Source organism: Marmota flaviventris, chromosome 16, assembly GCF_047511675.1.
Source record: "Marmota flaviventris isolate mMarFla1 chromosome 16, mMarFla1.hap1, whole genome shotgun sequence".
Lineage (NCBI taxonomy): Eukaryota > Metazoa > Chordata > Mammalia > Rodentia > Sciuridae > Marmota > Marmota flaviventris.
Window position 1 is genome coordinate 35,910,171 of NC_092513.1, and position 20,346 is coordinate 35,930,516.

Below are 20,346 nucleotides of genomic sequence, written 5' to 3' on the forward strand. Positions count from 1 at the left end.
ATTGGTTTCCTAGGAGAATGAGTCAATTGTCTGAGCAGATCAGTCCCATCTCACCACCCTGTCCACACACTGGGCTACTGTGGGGATTGCTGGCAGCTTTTTAAGCCCCTCTCCAGCTCTACTTGGGGCCAGCTCCAGAGCAGTGGTTCTCAATCAGGGCCACTTTTGTCCCCTCCCGAGGGACATCTGGAACTGTTTGGGCACATTTCTTGCCATCACAACTGACGCATTGTTACTGGCATCTAGTGGGTAGAGACCAGATGCTACTCAACATCCTACGGTACACAGGACAGCCCTAACAAAGAGGCATCTGGCCCAAAATGTCAACTTTGCCAAGATGGAGAAAGTACCCAAGAGACCCAGACTCCTAAAAGGAGTGGAAACGTCCCAACATTCATCCCCCATTTGAAGCCTAGATACTTTTCACATTATTGAATTAATCAGTGCAGCATTCTGCCCTTCAGTCGTCCCAGAAGCATGCGGCAGGCATGGCAGACACTCCGGAATGACCACATCACAAACTTCTGGAGCTGGCTGCAGCGTTTCTGCCTACTAATTTTAATCTTTCTCAAAGGTCATGAATATTTTCAGACCTCTTAGCACAAGCTTATTGTGGGCAGACTTGGTACATATCGCTTCCAGTTGGCAAAGCACTTCGTTCGCCAGTACCCCAAGCTTAGTTACAGGCTTAACTTTGTCCATGTCACTTTCCAAGGGACTTTGAGACCATTATCCTAATTGGCAAATGATATGTAACTACAGAAGGCTGTGTGTCAGCAATTATATTTATAATGAAAGCTTAATCTCCTAAAGAAAACAGTAATTCATTAAAGCCACCCTTCCCATCTGCCATTACAGCAGCCAAAGGAAAAAGAATCTCCTCCATGGCAAGGTATAAATTAGCTGCCCGAGCACAAAACCCAGGCAAGGCCAGACAAAAGGCAAGCAAGACATGCATCCTGCTTGGTCCCAGTCAAGCTCTGCCTTACTGTGTCCCTAGTGACCAGTTAGAAGATTAGGATTAGGACCTGGGAGGGTAGGACCAGGCTTCCCTTTGTCCTCTGCTCAGAGGACACACACACACACACACACTTTTAAGGCAGATACTATGCAGTTCTGGCCACTACATCTCCTCAGCACTTCAGGGAAGATGAATCTGGTCTGATATTTCCAGTTCCTACAATCTCAAAGTTCTTCCTATTATTCACATAGATAATATTGAGACCCACATGTGGTGTGCATCATTGTACAAAAGCCAAGAGTAGCTACCCAATACATAGTGTCTGCTTCGTGACAGGTGCTGTGCTGAGTGCCTGATATAGACTATCATTGACCCCTCCCAACAACTGTCATTTTACAGGTGAGGAAGTGGAGGCAGGGAGAAGTAACCTGCTCAAGTTCACAAAGCCTATAGATGGATCCAGAGTACGAACCAGGCACCAACTCCAGAGTTCACCCTCCTGCACAGGGGACCAGCACCAGGCAGGACAACTGGAAATCATATGCAGCGAGTCTTTGCTATGAGTTAGTATCTAGAATGTCCCCCAAAAGCTCCTGTGTTGGGAGCTGGGACCAGAGGCAGGACTTTGGGGAAGTGATCAGATCATGAAGATTTGACCTCAGTGGATTAACACATTGATAGCTGAATGGACTGAGGTGGTAACCTTTGGCAGGTAGGGCATGGTTGGAAGGTCATTGGGGGCGCAATGCTCTTGAGGACTTCATCTTGTTCCTGGCCCTTTGCCCCTTCCTCTGCTTCCTGGCTGCTATGAGGGAGCAGCTTCTCTGCCATACCCTTCCACCATGATGTTCTGCATTACTTCAGGCCCAAAGCAATGGAACCAGTCAACCAGGGATTAAAACCTTTGTAACCATAAGCCAAAATAAGTCCTATTATAAGTTGTTTACATCAGTTATTTTGGTCACAGGTGAAAAGCTGACCTAACATATCCAACTATACCCAGGAGTGATAAGTGCTTCACATGCCCCATCTCATCTGTGGGGAGCATGGGAGACCATATGCTATTTTCCCTGTGGTATGTTGGGACCTGTGAATAGAACTCAAAAGTCTGACAAGTCATGGACCACTCATCTTGTCTGGAAAGTCACCAGAATAGAAGCTGGGATAGCAGGAGGTATCATCTTACCCCAGCACTCCAAAACCACTGAGGCATGCACAATGAACACTTTGAGATAGGTCACTTAATCTCCCAGGCCTCAGGCGACTATGTTGAGGTAGAACCAGGGTCAACATGGTCATCCCTGGCTTCAAAGCCCTGGTTTCCTAGATCCTGCTAAGATCTGTAACATGCCACCCACTGTGGCCTTTAGTTTGCCCAAGTTCCCATTCCCTGGATTTTCCATTGTCCACAGGATCCCGTGTGGGATTCTCCTATGAGGAGGATGCTTCTTCCATGAACAAGGTAACTCAATCTGGATAAGGAACCCCACTGGACTCCTGGTACCTGCAAGCATCCCTGCAAACAGGGACCCTGGAACTTGTCTAGGAACAGGCCAACCCTTGGCAAAATGACCTATTTCATGGCCCTGCCCTAAAGTGTTCAATATAAAAACTCCCTTCATTCCCTCCAAGTGCTACAGGGAGCAGAGCATCTCTCCAGATATAACCACCACCATCACATGGTAAGCACAAGTTCTCTGCTATATCACTCGGACTTCAGATGGGGAAGTTGAGGCTCAGGGTAGTTCCATGATTGGCTTCTAGAAACCCCAGACTCCTTGCTCTGTCAAGCTCCCTTTACCTGTGCCCCAAGATCGACATGGTCTCCACCCCTGCCCATAACTCACTGGGAATCAGGGGTAGACACATCTGAACTTTCTCCAAAGCGTATTTAAAGTTAGACTTATGGGTTTTTTTTTTTTTTAAATTGAACCCAGGGCACTTGACAGCTAAGCTACATCCCCAGCCCTTTTATTTGGAGGCAGGGTCTCGATAAGTTACTAAGGCAGCTTTGAACTTGCGATCCTCATCAGCCTCCTGAGCCTCTGGGATTATGGATGTGCTCCACCACACCTGGCAAAACTTTTAAAGGAAATCTTATTGTATTATATCAAGAAAAGGGGCGGGATATGTTCTTAGAACTGTAGCTTAGCCCCATGGGAAGGCCCTGGAAGACAGTGGGGGGAAGTTGCCTGTTCAAGTACATTCTTTTGCTGGAGGTCAAATCTCAGATCCAAAGACTGAAGAATGCATTTGCCACACCTGTTCTTGCAGTGTTTATTATCTAGATTCTATCACTGGTACATCAATTCCTGGAGAATATACAGGATTCTGTGTCTGGTGTCTGTTGGCTTTTTCACTGCTGTGCCTAAAAGATCTGATCAGAACAATCTTAAATGGAGGAAGTTTATTTGGGGGCTCATGGTTTCAGAGGTCTCAGTCCATGGACAGCTGGTTCCATTCCTCGGGGCTTGAGATGAGGCAGAACACATCACATCCAAACTGTGTGTCAGAATTTTTGGTTTTACTGGTCATAAGTAGATCTAGATTATTCTCTGCCCATCCACAGAGCTGTGTGTGGACTTTAGCCTCTAATAGTCCTATGCACTTCCCACCCCATTGCTTCTCAGTGGACTCAGTTACTGTCCTTTCCTGGAGCATAGCTTAAGGATGAGCGTCCTCTACCTGTAGACCCTAAGAGGATGTGGCATGGATCTTCATTTCCATTTGAGGATTCATCTCTCTATTGCAGAGAGAACAGGAATCTCAGCCCCTCAGGGGTATGCTTGTGGCTTTCCAGCACTTTCCCTTTTTTCCTAAGGATAAAAGGCAGAAAGGCAGAGCAGGTGAAGCTCAGCAGCGAATGTTCTGAGGACCCTGGAGGACTTTGCTCGGGGAAGGGCGACAGCCTGTCTGGAAGCCCTTTGGCTGAATAAGCTGGAAAGGCTTCATCTGCCTGCCTGTTTGCCCATGTGTCTCAGTTCAGGAGAGAAAGAGCAGTGTTACCTGTGGATCCCAGAATCCCCATAGATTCCTGACAATATGTGCAGGAGTTGGGGACATGGTACTTCAGATCTAGCCCTGCCTCCTGCAGGTCTTGCAGTCTAGGCAGATGAGCTGTGTCCACGTGTGCAGTCATGATGGGCAGCTGTTCCTGCTTTCCTTCCCTCTGCAGTGATTCTGGCTTGAAGAAGCATGGCTGTGCCAAGCTGAGTGGAAACTGGAGGTACCCCGAGTTTTGTTCTTCTAAGCTCAGTATTTGAGGTCAAAGATAAGGAGTAAGCCTACAACTAAATGACACCATGCTGGGAGTGCAACCAGAGCCTCTCTCGGTGCTTGCTGTTCTGGTGAAGACTGTGCCCGAGTTCTGCCCTGGCACAAACCCTGGTCATTGCTGCGAGACCATACTGCACCAGATGTGCTTTGACACATCACAATGCACCACTGAAGAGGCCAGTGGTTGGTGAATGGTGCTATAAGCATTGAGGAACACAGGATTGGTGGGCCCAAGCCCTGCCAACAAGGGACAGCACAGCTGATGGATATGAGAAAGTAACAAGTATCCAGTAGCCAATAGTCATGTCAATGACCAATCCAGAACTCACCTGAGTGTTACAAACACCAAGCATGTAGACATTAGAGCTGTGATGCCCACCTGTATCTCATTTAACTTAAATGCCTATGCTTTGTAACACATAGTGGTTGCACCCACTAGACATTAACTGAATGCCGATTTCAAGTGGAAGTCTGGAAATTTCACACGTAACTTCAACGATAGTATCGGACTGAAAAATGCCACTATCTTGAAAGTAACATCAGCCAAGCTCATGTTAATGAAAATCCTGCAGGGCTGCTAGAGACCTGGTTCTTGACCAAATATACCCTTTAGGCTCATCACTTTTGGAAGCTCATAATGGAAATGTGAGGGTTCCCCATCTTTGATCAAAGTGACATACCAAGTTCAGTTGCTAGACAATATTAGTTCCAGAATTGAGATCCTATTCTTCCTCCCTTGACCACCATATCTCCCCTAAAGCAGGATATCCTGTGGGAGGGCCAACACCCTTGTGCTAAGTCTAGACCCTCAGGCCTGAGCAGGACCTAATCCAGGCCATGGTCCAGGGCATGTTTTTGGTTGCTGCTTTGGGGTTTTGGCTCCTACACCATTTGCATTAGCAAAATGAAGACACTCCAAAGAGATCGTTTGTTTTTTTTTTTTAAACTGTCATGTATGACAGATTTAGACTCTAGGCACAACTTCATTTGGGAGTGACACCTGAACTCCTTCCCACAAGGCCCAGGTCAGTAAACTCTTGCCTGATCCATTAATGGCATGCTTTGCTCAGAACCCCAATACCCACCATCAGATACAGCAAGTCCTGACAAAGATCAGGCCTCAGAAAAAGCCAAAGGCTGGTGGACAGCCAGAGGGAGGACGGGCTGCACCTGCATCCCCAAGGCCAGGCTGCATGAAGGATCCCTATCCCGATGCCCACATGTGCCAGCAGTGCCCTCCACAAGCCTGGTATGAGCTGCTCCAGGCATTCTGAGGGCATCTTAGTTGACATGCCTAGCTTGATCTCCAGATCCATCTTTCAAAGAAAATGCACAACATGGGTGATTCACACAGGCCTGGGAATTCCTTGCCAGGACAGATCTGTGGAGCTTCTTTTCCAAGTCCCTAACAGGCTGATAATTGTTTTTATGGTTTTCTGATGAAGTGCCGAGTGCTCTGTGGCACACTAGTGCTTCCCAGGGGCCTGTGAGCTAATCTCTGGTCAGCTCCTTCTCAGCCACCAGCATCACACTTACCCCAGCACCCACACCCCACACCCAGGGTGCCAGGAGGCACTAAACCATTCAGGGAGACAAGACAGGAAGGGCCACACAAACTCCTGAGACAGCTTTAGAAATCCCAGGCCAAAGTCATCAAAAAGAAGAAGCTCTCCAGATACACATCTAATGGTAAATTTATCTGAGTAATTTTTAAAAACTGCCATCACTAGTGTTTATTTAATAGTGAAAAACAGGTCATGTTTTACATGCTACTAGACTAGCATATCCAAGTGTTTTGTAAATGTCAGCTCCTGCATTTGTGCCATTTTGGTAGTGATTAGATAATTTCAACTTAATTGTAGGTTATAACTGGCACTTGTTATTTTCATTCCTTTTCACACGTCCAGCTGATTAATGCCTAAGTAAATGCTCACTTTTCCATTCCAGTCCTTCCTTTGCATCCTTAAGAATAATACAACCCAAGAGCACAAAGACCACCTGTTTATAAAACATGCTTATTTCAGCAGAGGGGAGTTTTCGCAGGGAACATTGACTCTTCCGTGCTTACCATAACTTGAGTATTCTAAGTACCACAAAAGTGGAATAGTTGAAGAGATCCACAACATCGACCCCAGTGCCAGTAGCTACTCAGGAATCCCGAGATCAGAACAGCCCCCAGGCCTTGGGTCGACCAACTCCAGTTTTGGGGAAAAAAGTGTAATGGACGTTAAGCCAGTCTCAAAGCAATCTACCCATCAAGAAAGACCCAGCAGCTAAAACTTAAACATGCTAGTTAAGCCATACTTGAACTTTTATTTAAGAGATCCAAAGTTTCTTGCCCAAGTTTAACATTTAATACAATTCAGGGATCCAGTCCTGAATGAGGAAGAGGGGACCCTTTGAGAATTAGAAGGCAGGTATTGCATGCAAGTCAGTTCTGCCTCTAGGAATAGAGGCTCTAAAGACACCTTCTTGTAAGAACTGCTCCATAACCACATTTATATTTTGCTCCAATATCCTGTACAGGAACAAGACAAAAAATTTCTCTAGGATGATACTATCTGCCACCATTTGCCCAGGGATTAGCATGGGCAGGGCACTATGCATGGACCTGTGCCCACATCTGCTTGAGGGCTTCTATCACCACCAGGTCAAGGCATGAGGTCCCCTTGCCCTCCCTGTTGAGGGAACAGATCAGCTTACAGGGGTAGTTTGCTCATAGTTAGACAGGCTTGGATTCAAACTCCAGTTTATCTGATTGAAGCACACACTTCCCTCTTTCCCATTCCTTGGGTTCACTAGTCAACACCAAATGTAAGCTTGACTGGATCCAGGACCAATGAATTTATTTCTCATGACTGTTCAGAAATGAAATATCACCCCCTTTTGGTAACTGGAGTCACTGGATAGGTCACAGCTTCTTGGGTCTAATGCTGGAACCTGTGTTCTCTCATTGGTCAGTAATAGTACTAGTGAAGGGCTCAGCCAGAAGAGATGGCCACATTAAGTTCCCAGTCAAGGACAGAGCAATAGCAGAGAGGTTGAGCACAACACCCTGCAGTCAAGCAGACCAGAATCCAAGTCTCAGCTCTGTACTGAGGGCTCTTAGCTAAGCAGCTGTACCGTGGGTGCCTGGTTTCTTCATCTATGATGTCCCAGACTAATTCCCATCTAGAGGTTACTGTCTGGATTAAGGGAGATGACATCTACAAAGATCTTTCCTTGGTGCCTGGTAGAATAAACATTAAGTGCTCAGTGGAAATTTCTGTATAAAAATTTTGGAAGTAAATCGCCTATTTTAACAAGACCATTCTTTTCTATTTATAAGTTAGATGTGGGTTTTAATACAAGCTCTGTTTGGCCTGTGTCCCTGGGTGAGCTACCAACCCTCTTTGAATTTCTCCCCCTAATGTGTCAGGAGGATACATGGGATAACCTGTTGAACCCCTTGTACACAGCAGGTACTCAATAATGGTGGCCCTAGTCCTAACTCGGATGGAGCACAAGACTGAGTCACCCGACCTCAGGCCTGTCATGGCACAGAGATCATGATTCAGATTGCTTTCAGACAAAATCCTCATACCTAAGAGCTATGCTCCTTCCATTCATCCATTCTTAGGTGACAATCCCAACTCAGGAGGAAGTTTACCAGAGAGAAGGTTACAGGAGGGCTAGACTCCCCAAAGTCATCCCATACCAACACTGAGCTGAAACGGTCCCCCTGGAACACTAACACAAAGTCCATAGACCACCCTCAATGAAGTGTCCTCCTGCTGCTGCTTATTGGCTTAACAAGAAAGAATTTGAGGACAATAGCATCCTACCCCATTCCCCAGGAGAATGGGAGCAGCCACCTTGAACAGAGAGCTACAGAAGCACTAGTCCCACCTCGGCTCAGACCACCTCCACTTGCACTCCAACCACAGGCCCAAGCTTCATGCTCACACTGCTCCAGGCCAACGTACGTGACCATGGCAGCACTCATGGTCACAGTACTCTGCCCAACACACATGCAGGCTACCAGAAAGCACTGCTCCAGGTTCCCACACCACCTGCAGGGCCAGGAGCCAGCCTGGAAGTGACATGCTACTCACTTTCACAGGTTTTCACTCTTCACCTTCTGTTCATCATCTTATTCTTCTGACCAAGTATTATAATTTCTTTCTGAAGGAATTAAACTTGATATATTCATGTTCACTACATCCCCGTTACCCGCTTTCCTGAAACAATTAGGGGTCCCCTCTGTTCTACAGAGGGCACCAAATGGTCCACTTTCAAGGACTCGGGAGCAAGGTGCTACCAGGCACAGCGTCCATGCCACATAGACCTTCTCAGACAAGAACCAAGGCAAAGTCAGGAGCACAGAGGACTCCCAGCTTCCAGCTAGTCCCTCTGGTTCCTTTTGGGCACCTCCTAAATCCAGAGACCACCATATGATGTTCTAGTCAGTGAAGAGCCAGTTTCCTAGCATTTCTCAACATGAGGGCTGACTAAGGCACGTGTGTCAGTTGAGATAGAAGCCTAGAAGGGACCAGAAGTCCCACCTCCCTCTGTAGGATCTACAGCTTGGCTCAGAAGGATTTCTAAACAAAGCTCACCAAGGGCCAAAACCAGTTTCTCAGCTGACCTACCTTCCCTTCAGGCAATCTCAAACACTGGCGCTCAGCCAGAACCCCATCCTTTGAAGCCTTTGAAACACTTCACAGAAAGTGTTTCAGAAGACATTTAGAAGTTCTGCCAGTACTGCTCAGGCTTCTCGGACTGGAAGGACCTTAGCTTCTACAATCTTATATCTGGAGAAGGGCTGAGATGGGCTCCATGAGCTAGACACAAGAGCACCAGGTCAGCACAGGCAACACCCATCAGGGACTCCAGCCTGCATCCTATACGTTCGGTCCCGAAACCTTGAGAGAACAACTTAGTACTTGTGGGCTAACCTTCCCAGCTCCTCTATGGCTCAGAGGCATAGTGAGGCTGTGAAACTGGGTGGGAAAGAACCAAACTGCCAATGTGAGTCAGTAATTAGGGACTCAGATAAACCATCAGGACTTCTCTCATTTGTTGATAGAGTTCCTCTCCAACCAATGATCTTTGTAGGCTTTTGTCTACTTTTGAAACATGTAGACAGTCACTAATTTTAAGACCATTCTTAAATTGGCCAGTGGATCTGAAGTAAATACACTGTAAAGGGTAAGAAGTGGGGTATGAGCTGTGTGCCTGGCCCCATCCCTTGTCAAGGTTTGCTCCAAGTCCTTGCATTCCAGCCCACATGCTCACGATGCAGTGCTGAGATTACAGATAAAGCATGTTGCTTCTGGGCACAATTAAACCCACAAAACATTCTGTCGTTTTCAACTATGCTAACAATTGAGAAGCTTTTTTATTTGTCCTACTTAGTTGTACACGACAGAGTGCATTTCAATTCATCATACACAAGTGGAGCATATCATCAATTCTCTGGTTGTACACAGTATTGATACACCATTCATGCAGTCATACATGTACCCAAGGTAATGATGTCCATCTCATTCCACCACTTTCCTACCCTTAACCTCTCCCTTTTGCCTAAAGTTCCTGCATTCTTCCCATGCTCCCCCCATCACAGATCACCATCCACTCAGGAAACATTCAGCTTTTATTTTTGCAATTGGCTTACTTTGCTTAGCATTCCCCAGCTCTACCATTTACCTGCAAATGCCACAATTTTATTCTCTAGCTTTAATGCTGAATAATATTCCATTGTGTATATACAAGTTTCTTTATCCATTCATCTATTGATGGGCATCTAAGGTTGGTTCTAGTTTAGCTACTGTGAATTGAGCTGCTATAAACATTGGTGTGGCAATGTCATTATATTATGCCGATTTTAAGTTCTTTGGATATACACCAAGGAGATAGCTGGGTCAAATGATGGTTGAAAATTGGAAATCCATATGCAAAATGAAGTTAAACCCCTATCTCTCACCATGCACAAAAGTTTTTTTGGTTTTTTTTTTTTGAGACCCTGCACCTAGAAGAAAAAGTAGGCCCATATCTTCATGTTGGACTAGGCCCTGACTTCCTTAAGCTCCCTAAGGCACAAGAAATAGAGTCAGGAATCAATAAACAGGATGGATTCAAAGTAAAGAGCTCAGCAAAAGAGATGATCAGTGAAGACAGCTTACAGTATGGAAGCAAATTTGTACCACATGCACAGATAGAGCATTAGTCTCGGATATATGAAGACCTCAAAATTAATACCAAAAGAAACAACCCAATCAATAAACATGCCAAGGAACTGAACAGACTTCTCAGGAGATATATAATCAGCCAACAAATAAGAAATGTTCAACATCCCTAGTAGTTGGATAAGTACAAGTCAGAACTACTAAGATTTCATCTCACCATTGTCAGAATGGCAGTTGTCAAGAATAAAAATAGTGTCAGCAAGCATATGGGGAAAAGGGCACACTCATACGTTGCTGGCGAGATAGCAAATTGGTGCGACCGCTCTGGAAAACAGTGGGGAGATTCCTCAGAAAACTTGGAATGGAATCACCATTTGACCCAGCTATCCCACTCCTCAGTTTATATCCAAACTTTGTCAGTTCCCTTTGGCTATCCCGTCCCTATTACTCCAGTGCATGAACTTGAGATAGCAGCCCTTGCAACAGGTGTGCCAATGCCTTTTACCCTCTTTAAGTCTTGAACTGGTTATGTGTTTTACCTGTCTTACACACATGTATGTTTTAAAATAAAACCCATTAGGTATTTCTAGTAGACCAGAAATGGGACTATGCTCCAAGATCCCCCAGGAATCCATTTCCATGGGTCTCAGTGGTTTGTGATTGGTACTTTAACACAATCTTGAGAACTCCATTTAACGAGACGTTAGTGAGCATCCATCCTCCTCGAATCTCTGAATGTCAAAATCTGATAGCAAGACAAAGCTTTTGTTTCCCAAAAATCGACCTACTGTTGACAAAAATGAAGTTGTCCCTCTATGGGGACAGTCATGGGCACAAACTACCATCAGTAGAGCTTGTGCTGTACCATAAAAATGGCCAGACCTGCAAGGGGGAAAAGCATGTGTATACAGTCCAGTTAGAAGTCACTCAAAAGCATAGCATCTTCCCTACCAGGGGTTAAAACTGAAGGTTTTTCCGGAGAGCAATTTCACAGTCTAACTGCCAGCACATATCTCCCATCTCCTAGCTGCAGGTATGCTCACCAATATGACTACATTCTCCATCAGTTTTTGCCAGAATGTCATGATCCTCTAAGTGACCAGGATGCGATTACTAGAACAGAACAGATAATGGAATTTGAACACTGCCTTAGAACCATTATCTTGAGATCCTTAGAGATAAAAGATCAAGTACTAAAGATACAATAAGTAATTTAAGTAGAGCAGGGGTGGAGGGGTAGAGCACAAACATCAAACAAAGCTGCCACACGAGATCTTCAATTCACATGTTCACATCCATATTTCTTTTCCTGATGCTTCTTGGTTCCTATAAGTGTCCTGAATTTCTGGCCATATCTGGCAGGTTCTCATGCTACCTCAACAGGTGCGTCTTCATCTCCTGCATTTGTTTACCTGCAGGTCTGCAGACACTAGAGCCAAGCTTTAAGTTCATTCTCTAAGGCTGCAGTTGTGGCTTAGTGGTAGAGCACTCGCCTAGCACGTGCGAGGGCCTGGGTTTGATCCTTAGCACCAACTACAACTAAAAAGATGTGAAGAATTCTCTAGTTGCTCTTTCCATTTGGGGTAAAAGCTCATTCTTGACTTATGTATCATGAAGTCACAGCACTTGTGAAAATATGTGAAGCAGAACTGGACACTAGCATTTCAAAACTAGACCAACAAAGGTTAACAAGACTTGTAGCAAGTTTCACATCCTGCTCATACTCTTTCCCATTTAGGACTTGGGGATGGACATGGGGATCAGCACATCCAACAGATAAGGCACTTTAGGAAGGTGGCCACCTAGAGTGGTCAGCAGCTGACAGGCAGACTTAAGAAATCTCATCCAACCCAGATCCAAGGGCCTTTTAGAAACATGGACGTTTGGGGAGTCTGCCACCTGGAACCTGTGGCAGATTAGCAAGAAAACAGATGACGGGAGGTACTTATCTGATTAACCCATGGAGCTTGTTTTTACACTGAAAAGAGAACCACAGGCAAAACTGGGTCACAAACTTCTTGAGGTATAAAAGGGAGGTAGTTTTAAAAAAGGGCCCTGAAGTCCCCTGTTGCATGGGAGACCATTTATACCAGGCTCTGCAGGAGGATGAGCACTTCTCATGGAATGAGGGACAGATGGGTCCCAGAAGGCAAAAATAGTAACCACTGCACCCAATGCCTCCAGGGATGTGCACAGCTGGTGAGCCTGGACACCAAAGTCTAGGGACAAGGCGTGAAGGCAGTTCCCAAGGTTGCAGTGGTGTTGATGGCAGAGGTAGCTGAAGTAGCTGGAAAGCAAAATGGGATCCGCAAGAAGTCCACGTCCAAAGCCTGAATATACAGAAAGCCTAATCTGGGGGTGGGGACAAGAGGGTACAATGGCTCTGGGTCAGGGGGTCTCAACCAGGGAACAGTCATCTTGACTCCAGTTCTCAGTCATGCAGTGGATATAGGTGTGAGCTTCTGGGCGGACAGCAGAGGGCCAGCAGCACCTTCGTGGGCCCCACAGCACCCAAGATCACACGTCACTGTACAGTGCTGCCAAGGCAGCCACTGTGCTCGGTAACACCTTGTCTTTGTTACCCAGCACAGAATCACCAAAGGTGCTGCCAGGCCCACAAAGGTCAAAAAGGTAATTTGCTGTTTCCCAGAGAAAACCTAGTTCTAACAGACTTCAGACAGACACCTAGCCAAGAAGCAGGGAAAAATTGCACTGAGATCTAGATAATTCTCCATGGCTCAGTGACCCCCTGAAGCCCTCTCCAGGGTGGTGCCAAAAAAGGAAGCTGGCAGAGTGCCTCCCTGTGAGGGCCAGGAGGACTTTGCCACCTGTGAGAAGACAGCTTAAACTTATCTGAGCAGAGGGAAAGATGCTCAGAGGTAAGGGGAGTGGTACCCGGCCTGGTCAGAAAGCACAGGAAGAGGTAAAGGATGGGTGAACCACACAGAACTATAAGTTTAAGAAAGGCCAAGCCCGAGAAGGATGCAGGAGCAGAGCAGGGAGGGTGGTGGGAGCCATGGTCACAGCTCTACTCCCCACACTGAATCCAGAAGCCCAGGACCCCACACTCAAGTCACTGCAGGAGGTTTAGACATGACTCGTACCTCACCTGGCTCCACCCCACACAAACACACAGGCCACCTTCACCAATACAAGCCGATGCTATCACAGGATCCTTTCCCATTAAGGGTTCAGGATCCTCAACACTGTGCCCCAGGCGGCCACTTCCCAAAATTGGCTGGCATGTGAAATGAACCCCCTCATTCACATTAGAAGGCCGCTTTTGAAGAAGTGCTCCGCTATTTGCAATTCACCTCTTTGTTGTAGCCATACTAAAATGCAGAGCATAGACAGCTGTGTGACTTGGCTTACAAGAAAATGCTTTGCAAATTATGTATCGATGCCTTGTTCACTATGTTTCCGTTGCTGGAAATCGACTGCTTTACTGCATCAATGGACAAAGCAGTCTTTTCTCACATTTTCTTCCTTTAAAATAGTCTTTGTCCCTGTAACTTGATCCTTTGAGCAAGGAAGCTAATCTCATGCAGAGATTAGGTACTTCGCAGCCACCTTGCCAGCTTCTTCACACCCCATCTCCATGGGCAGACCTGTCACCTAGGCTGTGGAGAAATGCCTCCGAAGACCGCGTGCCAAGCTGATCTTTTTCAGCTTCAAATGTAAGTGACACTTTGGAATCTTCAGCCAATTCTACCCTTTTACTCTTTTGGTAGGCATAAGCATAGGCTTTCTGGGTCTCAGAATCAATTGACAGGATTTACTTCCTTAATAGAAAGACTTCAGAGAAGTGAAGCACAAGAGATTTTGAGCCAAACAGAAATGCAAAATTGTCTACCAGTAGAAAACAAATTTTAGATCCTAAACAATTTCATGTTTTATATCCTTGATTCTATTCTTTCACCCACAATTCTTGAGCTCTTTTCTCTGCATGAAAATACCTAGCCATCAGAATGTTTTCTGGTATCTAAATAGGATCCCTGAGAAAAATGAACTTTTTGATCCCTATCAACCTCATGAAGTGCAGATTTCTCATATCTAAGTACAAAATCTGCTAGGCATAAGTCCAATGCCCACGATAGGGCTATCCATACTTTTCTTAGACTGAAGCTGTATTAAGAAGGCAAGTTGATATAGTTCAGTTGGTAGATTGCTCGTCTTGCATGCACAAGGCCCTGGGTTCAATCCCTAGCACCAAAAAATAAAAGGCAAGTTATGCATTCTTTGCTGCAGTGTTACATCAAGTGTTCATGCGAAAAATTAGAGAATGAAGGACCAAGGCCTATACCAGAATCTCATTGCAATCTCCGGACAAATCCATCAGAATCACAGCACTATAGAAAAGACCCATCTCAGATCTGGCTGCGACTATCAAAGCAGAACCCCTGTAGCCTTCATTTTTAGTGAGGCTTGCTGGTTGCTAACCATGAAGCTCCACTCTCATCCCACGGGGCTCCAGAGTTAAATGGAGAATGCCAAAGACATGTCACCTCCAATTTGTCAACACCATCCTGGATTCTGAACATTCCTATACTTAATAAAAAGAGAAGGTAGGATAAGGAAGACAGGACTTGGAGACATGCATTTAGTAGTATTTTAGACCCATAAGACAAAAGCTGATCCTGGGTTATGGCAAGCCAGCCACGGGATGCGAGTTATGAGCATTTTGAGCTCACAGCAGACTTGACTAGACTGGTGCTGCCGCCATGTCGGGGCTGTGCACGTCTGTGTCCCTTTCATGTGCTCTGCCTTTGATTACAGCACATGAGGCAGGTGTGATCTTCCACCATGTCAGTCTGCTGACAGCAAGACATCACAAAGCTAGACTCAACCCCCCAAAACCTAACCCTTTGCGGCATTTGAATGGCTTCTCACCAATAAAACCTGGGTTTGAGGGGTGTTTTCTTGCCTGCCTTGCCCCCCTTTGTGGGAGCTGTGGCTGAGGAGTGGTCACTGAACCCAAATAAGTTACTTTGTCTTTATTTAGTCCAAGTTTACTTGGAGTGACCCTGGCTGGTTTAGTTGTGTCATGACACTGGATCCTTCTAGAAAAGGAGGGTCTTTGCGGTATTGGATGTGATGTTAGTCTAACAGTAGCAGCTGCTATGTCCAGTGTCCACAGTAATTCATCTCACAGGGTTAAGAAGGGATATTATCTGTAGAGGAAAGGAGGACTCAGCCAATGGGTTCCCCCCACCCCACCCGTTGCCATTTCCTTTGTAATTTCAACTGGAGATTGGTATTAAGAAGCCAAACAACACCTCAAAGAAATCCTGCTCTGATGTTGCCCCTTGGAAAAGTAGAGAATGTTACAATGGAGGAGGTGCTTCATAAACATGACGCATACATTCCATTTTCTATACATAGCCAAAGGATATTGTTTAGTGCTATAATAAATCCAGATATTGCCAACAGAAAATGAAACAAGTGTTTTAATGCAAAGAAAAAAAAACTGCTTTCTTGGGTGTTAATGTTCATTTTACATTCAAGCCCTCTCATCTGGCATACTGAGGCCTGAGGTAACTAATGGTAAAAGCTGATTAAAGCAGAAAATGCTTTAAAAAACAATGTACACACTTTGAAAACTTGTACCTACAGGGACCACATGCCACAGTTTACCTATGAAGAGGCCAAACTGGTTCTTTGAGAAGCTACTCACTGGACTTCCACAAGGATCTTCTTTCATGAACCATGCTAAAAACATGGTCTACAACTTCCCATCCGTTTCCTCCGCCCCCCTCTGGTTCAAGCAAGAACCAAAGACAGTTGACAATAGAATCTTCTAGCCAGGCACAGTGGCACAGGCCTGTAATCCTAGCAGCTCGGGAGGCTGAGGCAGGAAGATGGGGAATTCAAAGGCAGCATCAGCAAAAGCAAGGTGCTAAGTAATTCAGTGAGACCCTGTCTCCAAACAAAATACAAAGTGGAGCTGGGGAATGTGGCTCAGTGTTTGAGTGTCCCGAGTTCAATCTCCAGCACCCAGAAAAGAAAGAGTTGTAGGTTTCTCACATTCTCCACTTCTCAGAATTATAACCCACTTATATTGACAAATGCTTTTGTAATGACCTATTTTCCATAGAATATCCAGTGAACTTTCAAAGCAGTAACTTGTATATTCATATCTTCCATTTATAAAATACTTGGGGATCATTAAGTTACATAATTCCAATGATGGGTGCAATTGACATAAGGAGGTTTAAGTGCACACACACTCACCAACCAGTTGAGCCCCTGCAGCAGTAAGGCAGGAGTGTCCCAGTCAAGGGTTGGCTCAGCTGGCTACTGTGCTGAGCACGCCATGGGATAGGATGGCCGTTTTTCATCCATCACACAGGACTTCAGAATACAGATGTTAATGCAGAGAGTCAACATTGAAGTTGTTTGGAGAAACTCCTGTACTTGATATAATTTAAGTATATACTGCAAAATAGTTTTTGTTTTTAGAAGGAGTCTGTTCAGAGTTTGAGCCTTTTTGTACAGTCTGTTTTCCTGTCCCTAGGAAATGCCAGTGTATACTCATGTCACAAGTGTCTAGAGGCTGTCAGCTATGTGTAATTGTTGACCTTTAGTTGTGCTCAGCATATATGATGTGCCTGGCTTTATCCTAGATTGGAATTTGAATAGGGGAAAGTTTATCCAAAGTGATGAGTTACATGCATTTTCTTTAGGGAGAAATGATTGATACATATAACAGAAATTATGGACAGGTAATTAAAAAGCAAGCGATTAGATATAATTCAAGGCCCATGTATGTTTTACAGTCACTCAGTGGTACCAGCAGTTATAAAGTAGAACAGCCAAGGTTGGATGCAGGTCCTCGACTTATTTCCCAAAACATTTAAATCCTCCCAACATCCTGACCTTCCCATCTGAAGTCACCTGTGTAGTCACTCTTGATTACAGAGTCAGAGCCTCATTCTTACTTGCAACCTCACCACTTCACTGCAAGTGAAGTAAAATGACAGATTCCATCTCTAGCTCCCCCCATCCATCCCTGCTCTCCAAGAAAGCAAAAAGGAAAAACCACCAGAAACTATTCCTTTCACTCCACCCATGAAACCACATTCCAGGTGCAGACTAGGACTCAACAAAAATTATTTTCTAATTAGAGACCTGAATGAAGACCACTGCGTATATTAAAAGCAAAATTACAGATATGAAGTACTTCCACACAAAGTGAGTTTTAGTTCCTTTTCTTAGAAAATTATGTTCTTGCTTCAACTTGACCCAATGCCAGGAGGAAACGGGCCACAATGTTATAGACTATTTACATGAGGTTGCCCATTTTAGGCAAGAAATCTACTTTCCACCATTGAATCAGTGTCTCCGGGTGGGGAAACCAAGGGTTTCAGCAAAACCAGTGGCTACAGGAATGGTCCCTGCAGTGTCCAATTGACCTCGGGCAAGCCATTCTGAACCTCAAGTATATTCATCCAAGTAATACCATTTTGCTCTATATCCACATGTGCCTTCACTGACCCAAGATTTCCTTTCCAATCATCTGGCCAAGCCTAGAACATCAGATCTGCTTCCCCACAAATGGGCTTCCCAGATCCACCAAGAAGCACCTGAAGGATCACACCAAAGACTAGAGGCTCACACTGGTTAGAGCCCGGGAAGAACCTCTTCTGTCCCAGCACTGCAAGAATCTCACTAGCAATCTGAAATTCAAGCTCCAGTCACATCTGAAGAGCAAAAGCAGCCAAGATGAAACAGGACTCGAAATCATTGCTCAAAATGCTTCACTAAAACTACAAGAGCCCACAATAGGCGTGGACTAAGCATATGACATGCCCGAGTTTGTAACAGTGATGTTTCTCAGCTCATGTTTGATCTTTAAGTATGAACAGCAAACATGCCCTGCTGTAGGTGTCACTCACCGATGCAGGCATGGACCCTCACGGACAGCTGCGTCCTCAAGATGATGCTGTGCTTCTTGCCCCTCCTAAGGGAAACAGTGACAAAACAGCGTGTGAGTCAACAAATTTACCCAATGCTGTTGATCAACAGCCATCTGAAAGATTTCTAATAAGCAGGGTCCCAAACAACCAGAATCTACCCTGAAATAATGCAACATTATAGGGCTTCAAGGAAGCAAAAACAGACCAATTTTGTTGGATTGGCACATGTGTTTTGTTGTCAAGTCCCATCAACTCGTTCCATCCACAGAGTTTGCACATAGTCATGCTTGATTATGCTGGGAAATTTTTTTTAAGATCCGGGTCTGTGAAGTGAAATTCCTGGAATGTAACAATTGTTTGATCATTCCCATAGCTATATTTTTTATATAGTTACAGGAAAAGGAAACAAATCACAGGGCAATCAGAGCTGTTCTGCCGGGTATAAATTCAGTCGTCTCCGCTTTTTTCTGTCCTCTTTCAGGACGAGAATCCAATGAAGAGCACTTACAGGCCAACTGACACCACCCCCAATCGCACTAGTTTCTGTCTGTCTCTGGTTCTCAGTGAGAAGGGTCCTCCCCAATTCCACTCCTACCAGGGCCTACCCTCCATAGTGCCAGGCCTTATGAAGTACAGAGCATCAGGTAGGATATGGAAGAAGAGAACCTGAGTCCTTGCTACCTGGGGTTGAACAGGGATCCTGAGCCTAGACACATGGGCAAGGGGCAGAGGTTAAACAGGGCCACAGTGTGACAGTGTCAGTATTTAGTGGCTGAATTCTGTCCCAGCCTCATCTCTCCCCACGGGGAAAGCCTGGGCATGGCTTCCTACTTCCTGGTGCTGTGGCTGTGAGAAGAGGCCCTAGAACTCACCAAGGCACACTGTTAATATAGTTATGAATTATCCACAGTAGTGACTGCATTGGTTATTTTTACTCTGGAGATCAGATAATTAAAACAGGCTGATTCTTTAGAAAAACCAGTTTTATAGTCCTAGAAACATGCTAGCCTTCAGCCCAGCAACTGCTCATGGGGTGGAGAATCTTGGGCTGCCTTTGAATTGCAGTGAAGCCTGTCCGTTTTTGTGTTTGACTGGTTTACACCTCCTACACGCTGGGCATTAGTTTTTAAAAGGTTACAAATACTCAACACCTGGCCCGTCTATAAGCCCGGTTTGAGATTTCTATGAACAGATTTCTGCAAAATTTTATTCCTCAAAAAAAAAAAAATTATGACAGACTTTCTTCCAACTCTTGTTATCCTATTAAAAAAATTCCATTAGGTGTTTTGAACTGAATTATTGGACTTCCTTTTGTTTGACTGCCAAGAAGATGTTCTGAGGTAGGGCAGGCCCAGCAGGTGTGTTTGTCTTACCCGGCCAAGAATAAAGCCCTGATGGCTTCCAATCCCAAGGAATTTCTGTAACCCACATCAGTTGTAATTCAATAGTAAGCATCATGTGATCTTTGATAGACCATGAATTGGCCAAAGATAACATCTCTGAATACCCCAAGTTCTGGAGGATTCACAAGAGGGTTCAGACAGCAACGGCAGTTCTTAACCTGCATTTGCAAGCTTTCTGGCCTACCCACAGGTCAGCCCCACAACTACATAAGCCCATTCCCTAAAGTTTCTTGGGTTATCTGGATAGAGCTTATTGGTATGGTTTCTCCAGGGACTCCTAATACAAACTTTGGTACCTGCCTTCCTGGAGCTTCCATGTTGCAGAAATTAAATTGGAGAAGCTGTCACTGGACACTAGGGTAAGCACTTTAATAACCCTTTATCTCCCAGAGATGGGTGTGCCAGAGCCCCTTTACAACTGCATCTTCCCAGTCACCCTTCAGTAGCAGCTGGGGGGGGGGGGGCGGAGAGAATATACGGAGTACCAGAACTCTGAAGGCAGCTCAGTGTGACCTAACTGCTCCGGGAGGATTCCAGTCCTGTTATCAGCGTGGCCAATGCAGGGAAACGGCTCTAGTTCAAGTCCAGCTGCTCTTCCGAACCAGTGGCCATACCTCAACCTG

The 20,346-nt window shown here is 45.3% G+C and overlaps 1 protein-coding gene across 1 annotated transcript in view; it reads right to left on the reverse strand.

Annotated features, from left to right (window-relative positions):
• The window catches only part of Fhod3 (formin homology 2 domain containing 3), a 439,678-nt gene that overhangs the window by 353,170 nt on the left and 66,162 nt on the right, over positions 1-20,346 (reverse strand). The window contains exon 3 of the mRNA XM_071602801.1: positions 18,300-18,364. Coding sequence (XP_071458902.1) covers positions 18,300-18,364 — 65 coding nt within the window. The remainder of the gene's footprint in view (positions 1-18,299; positions 18,365-20,346) is intronic.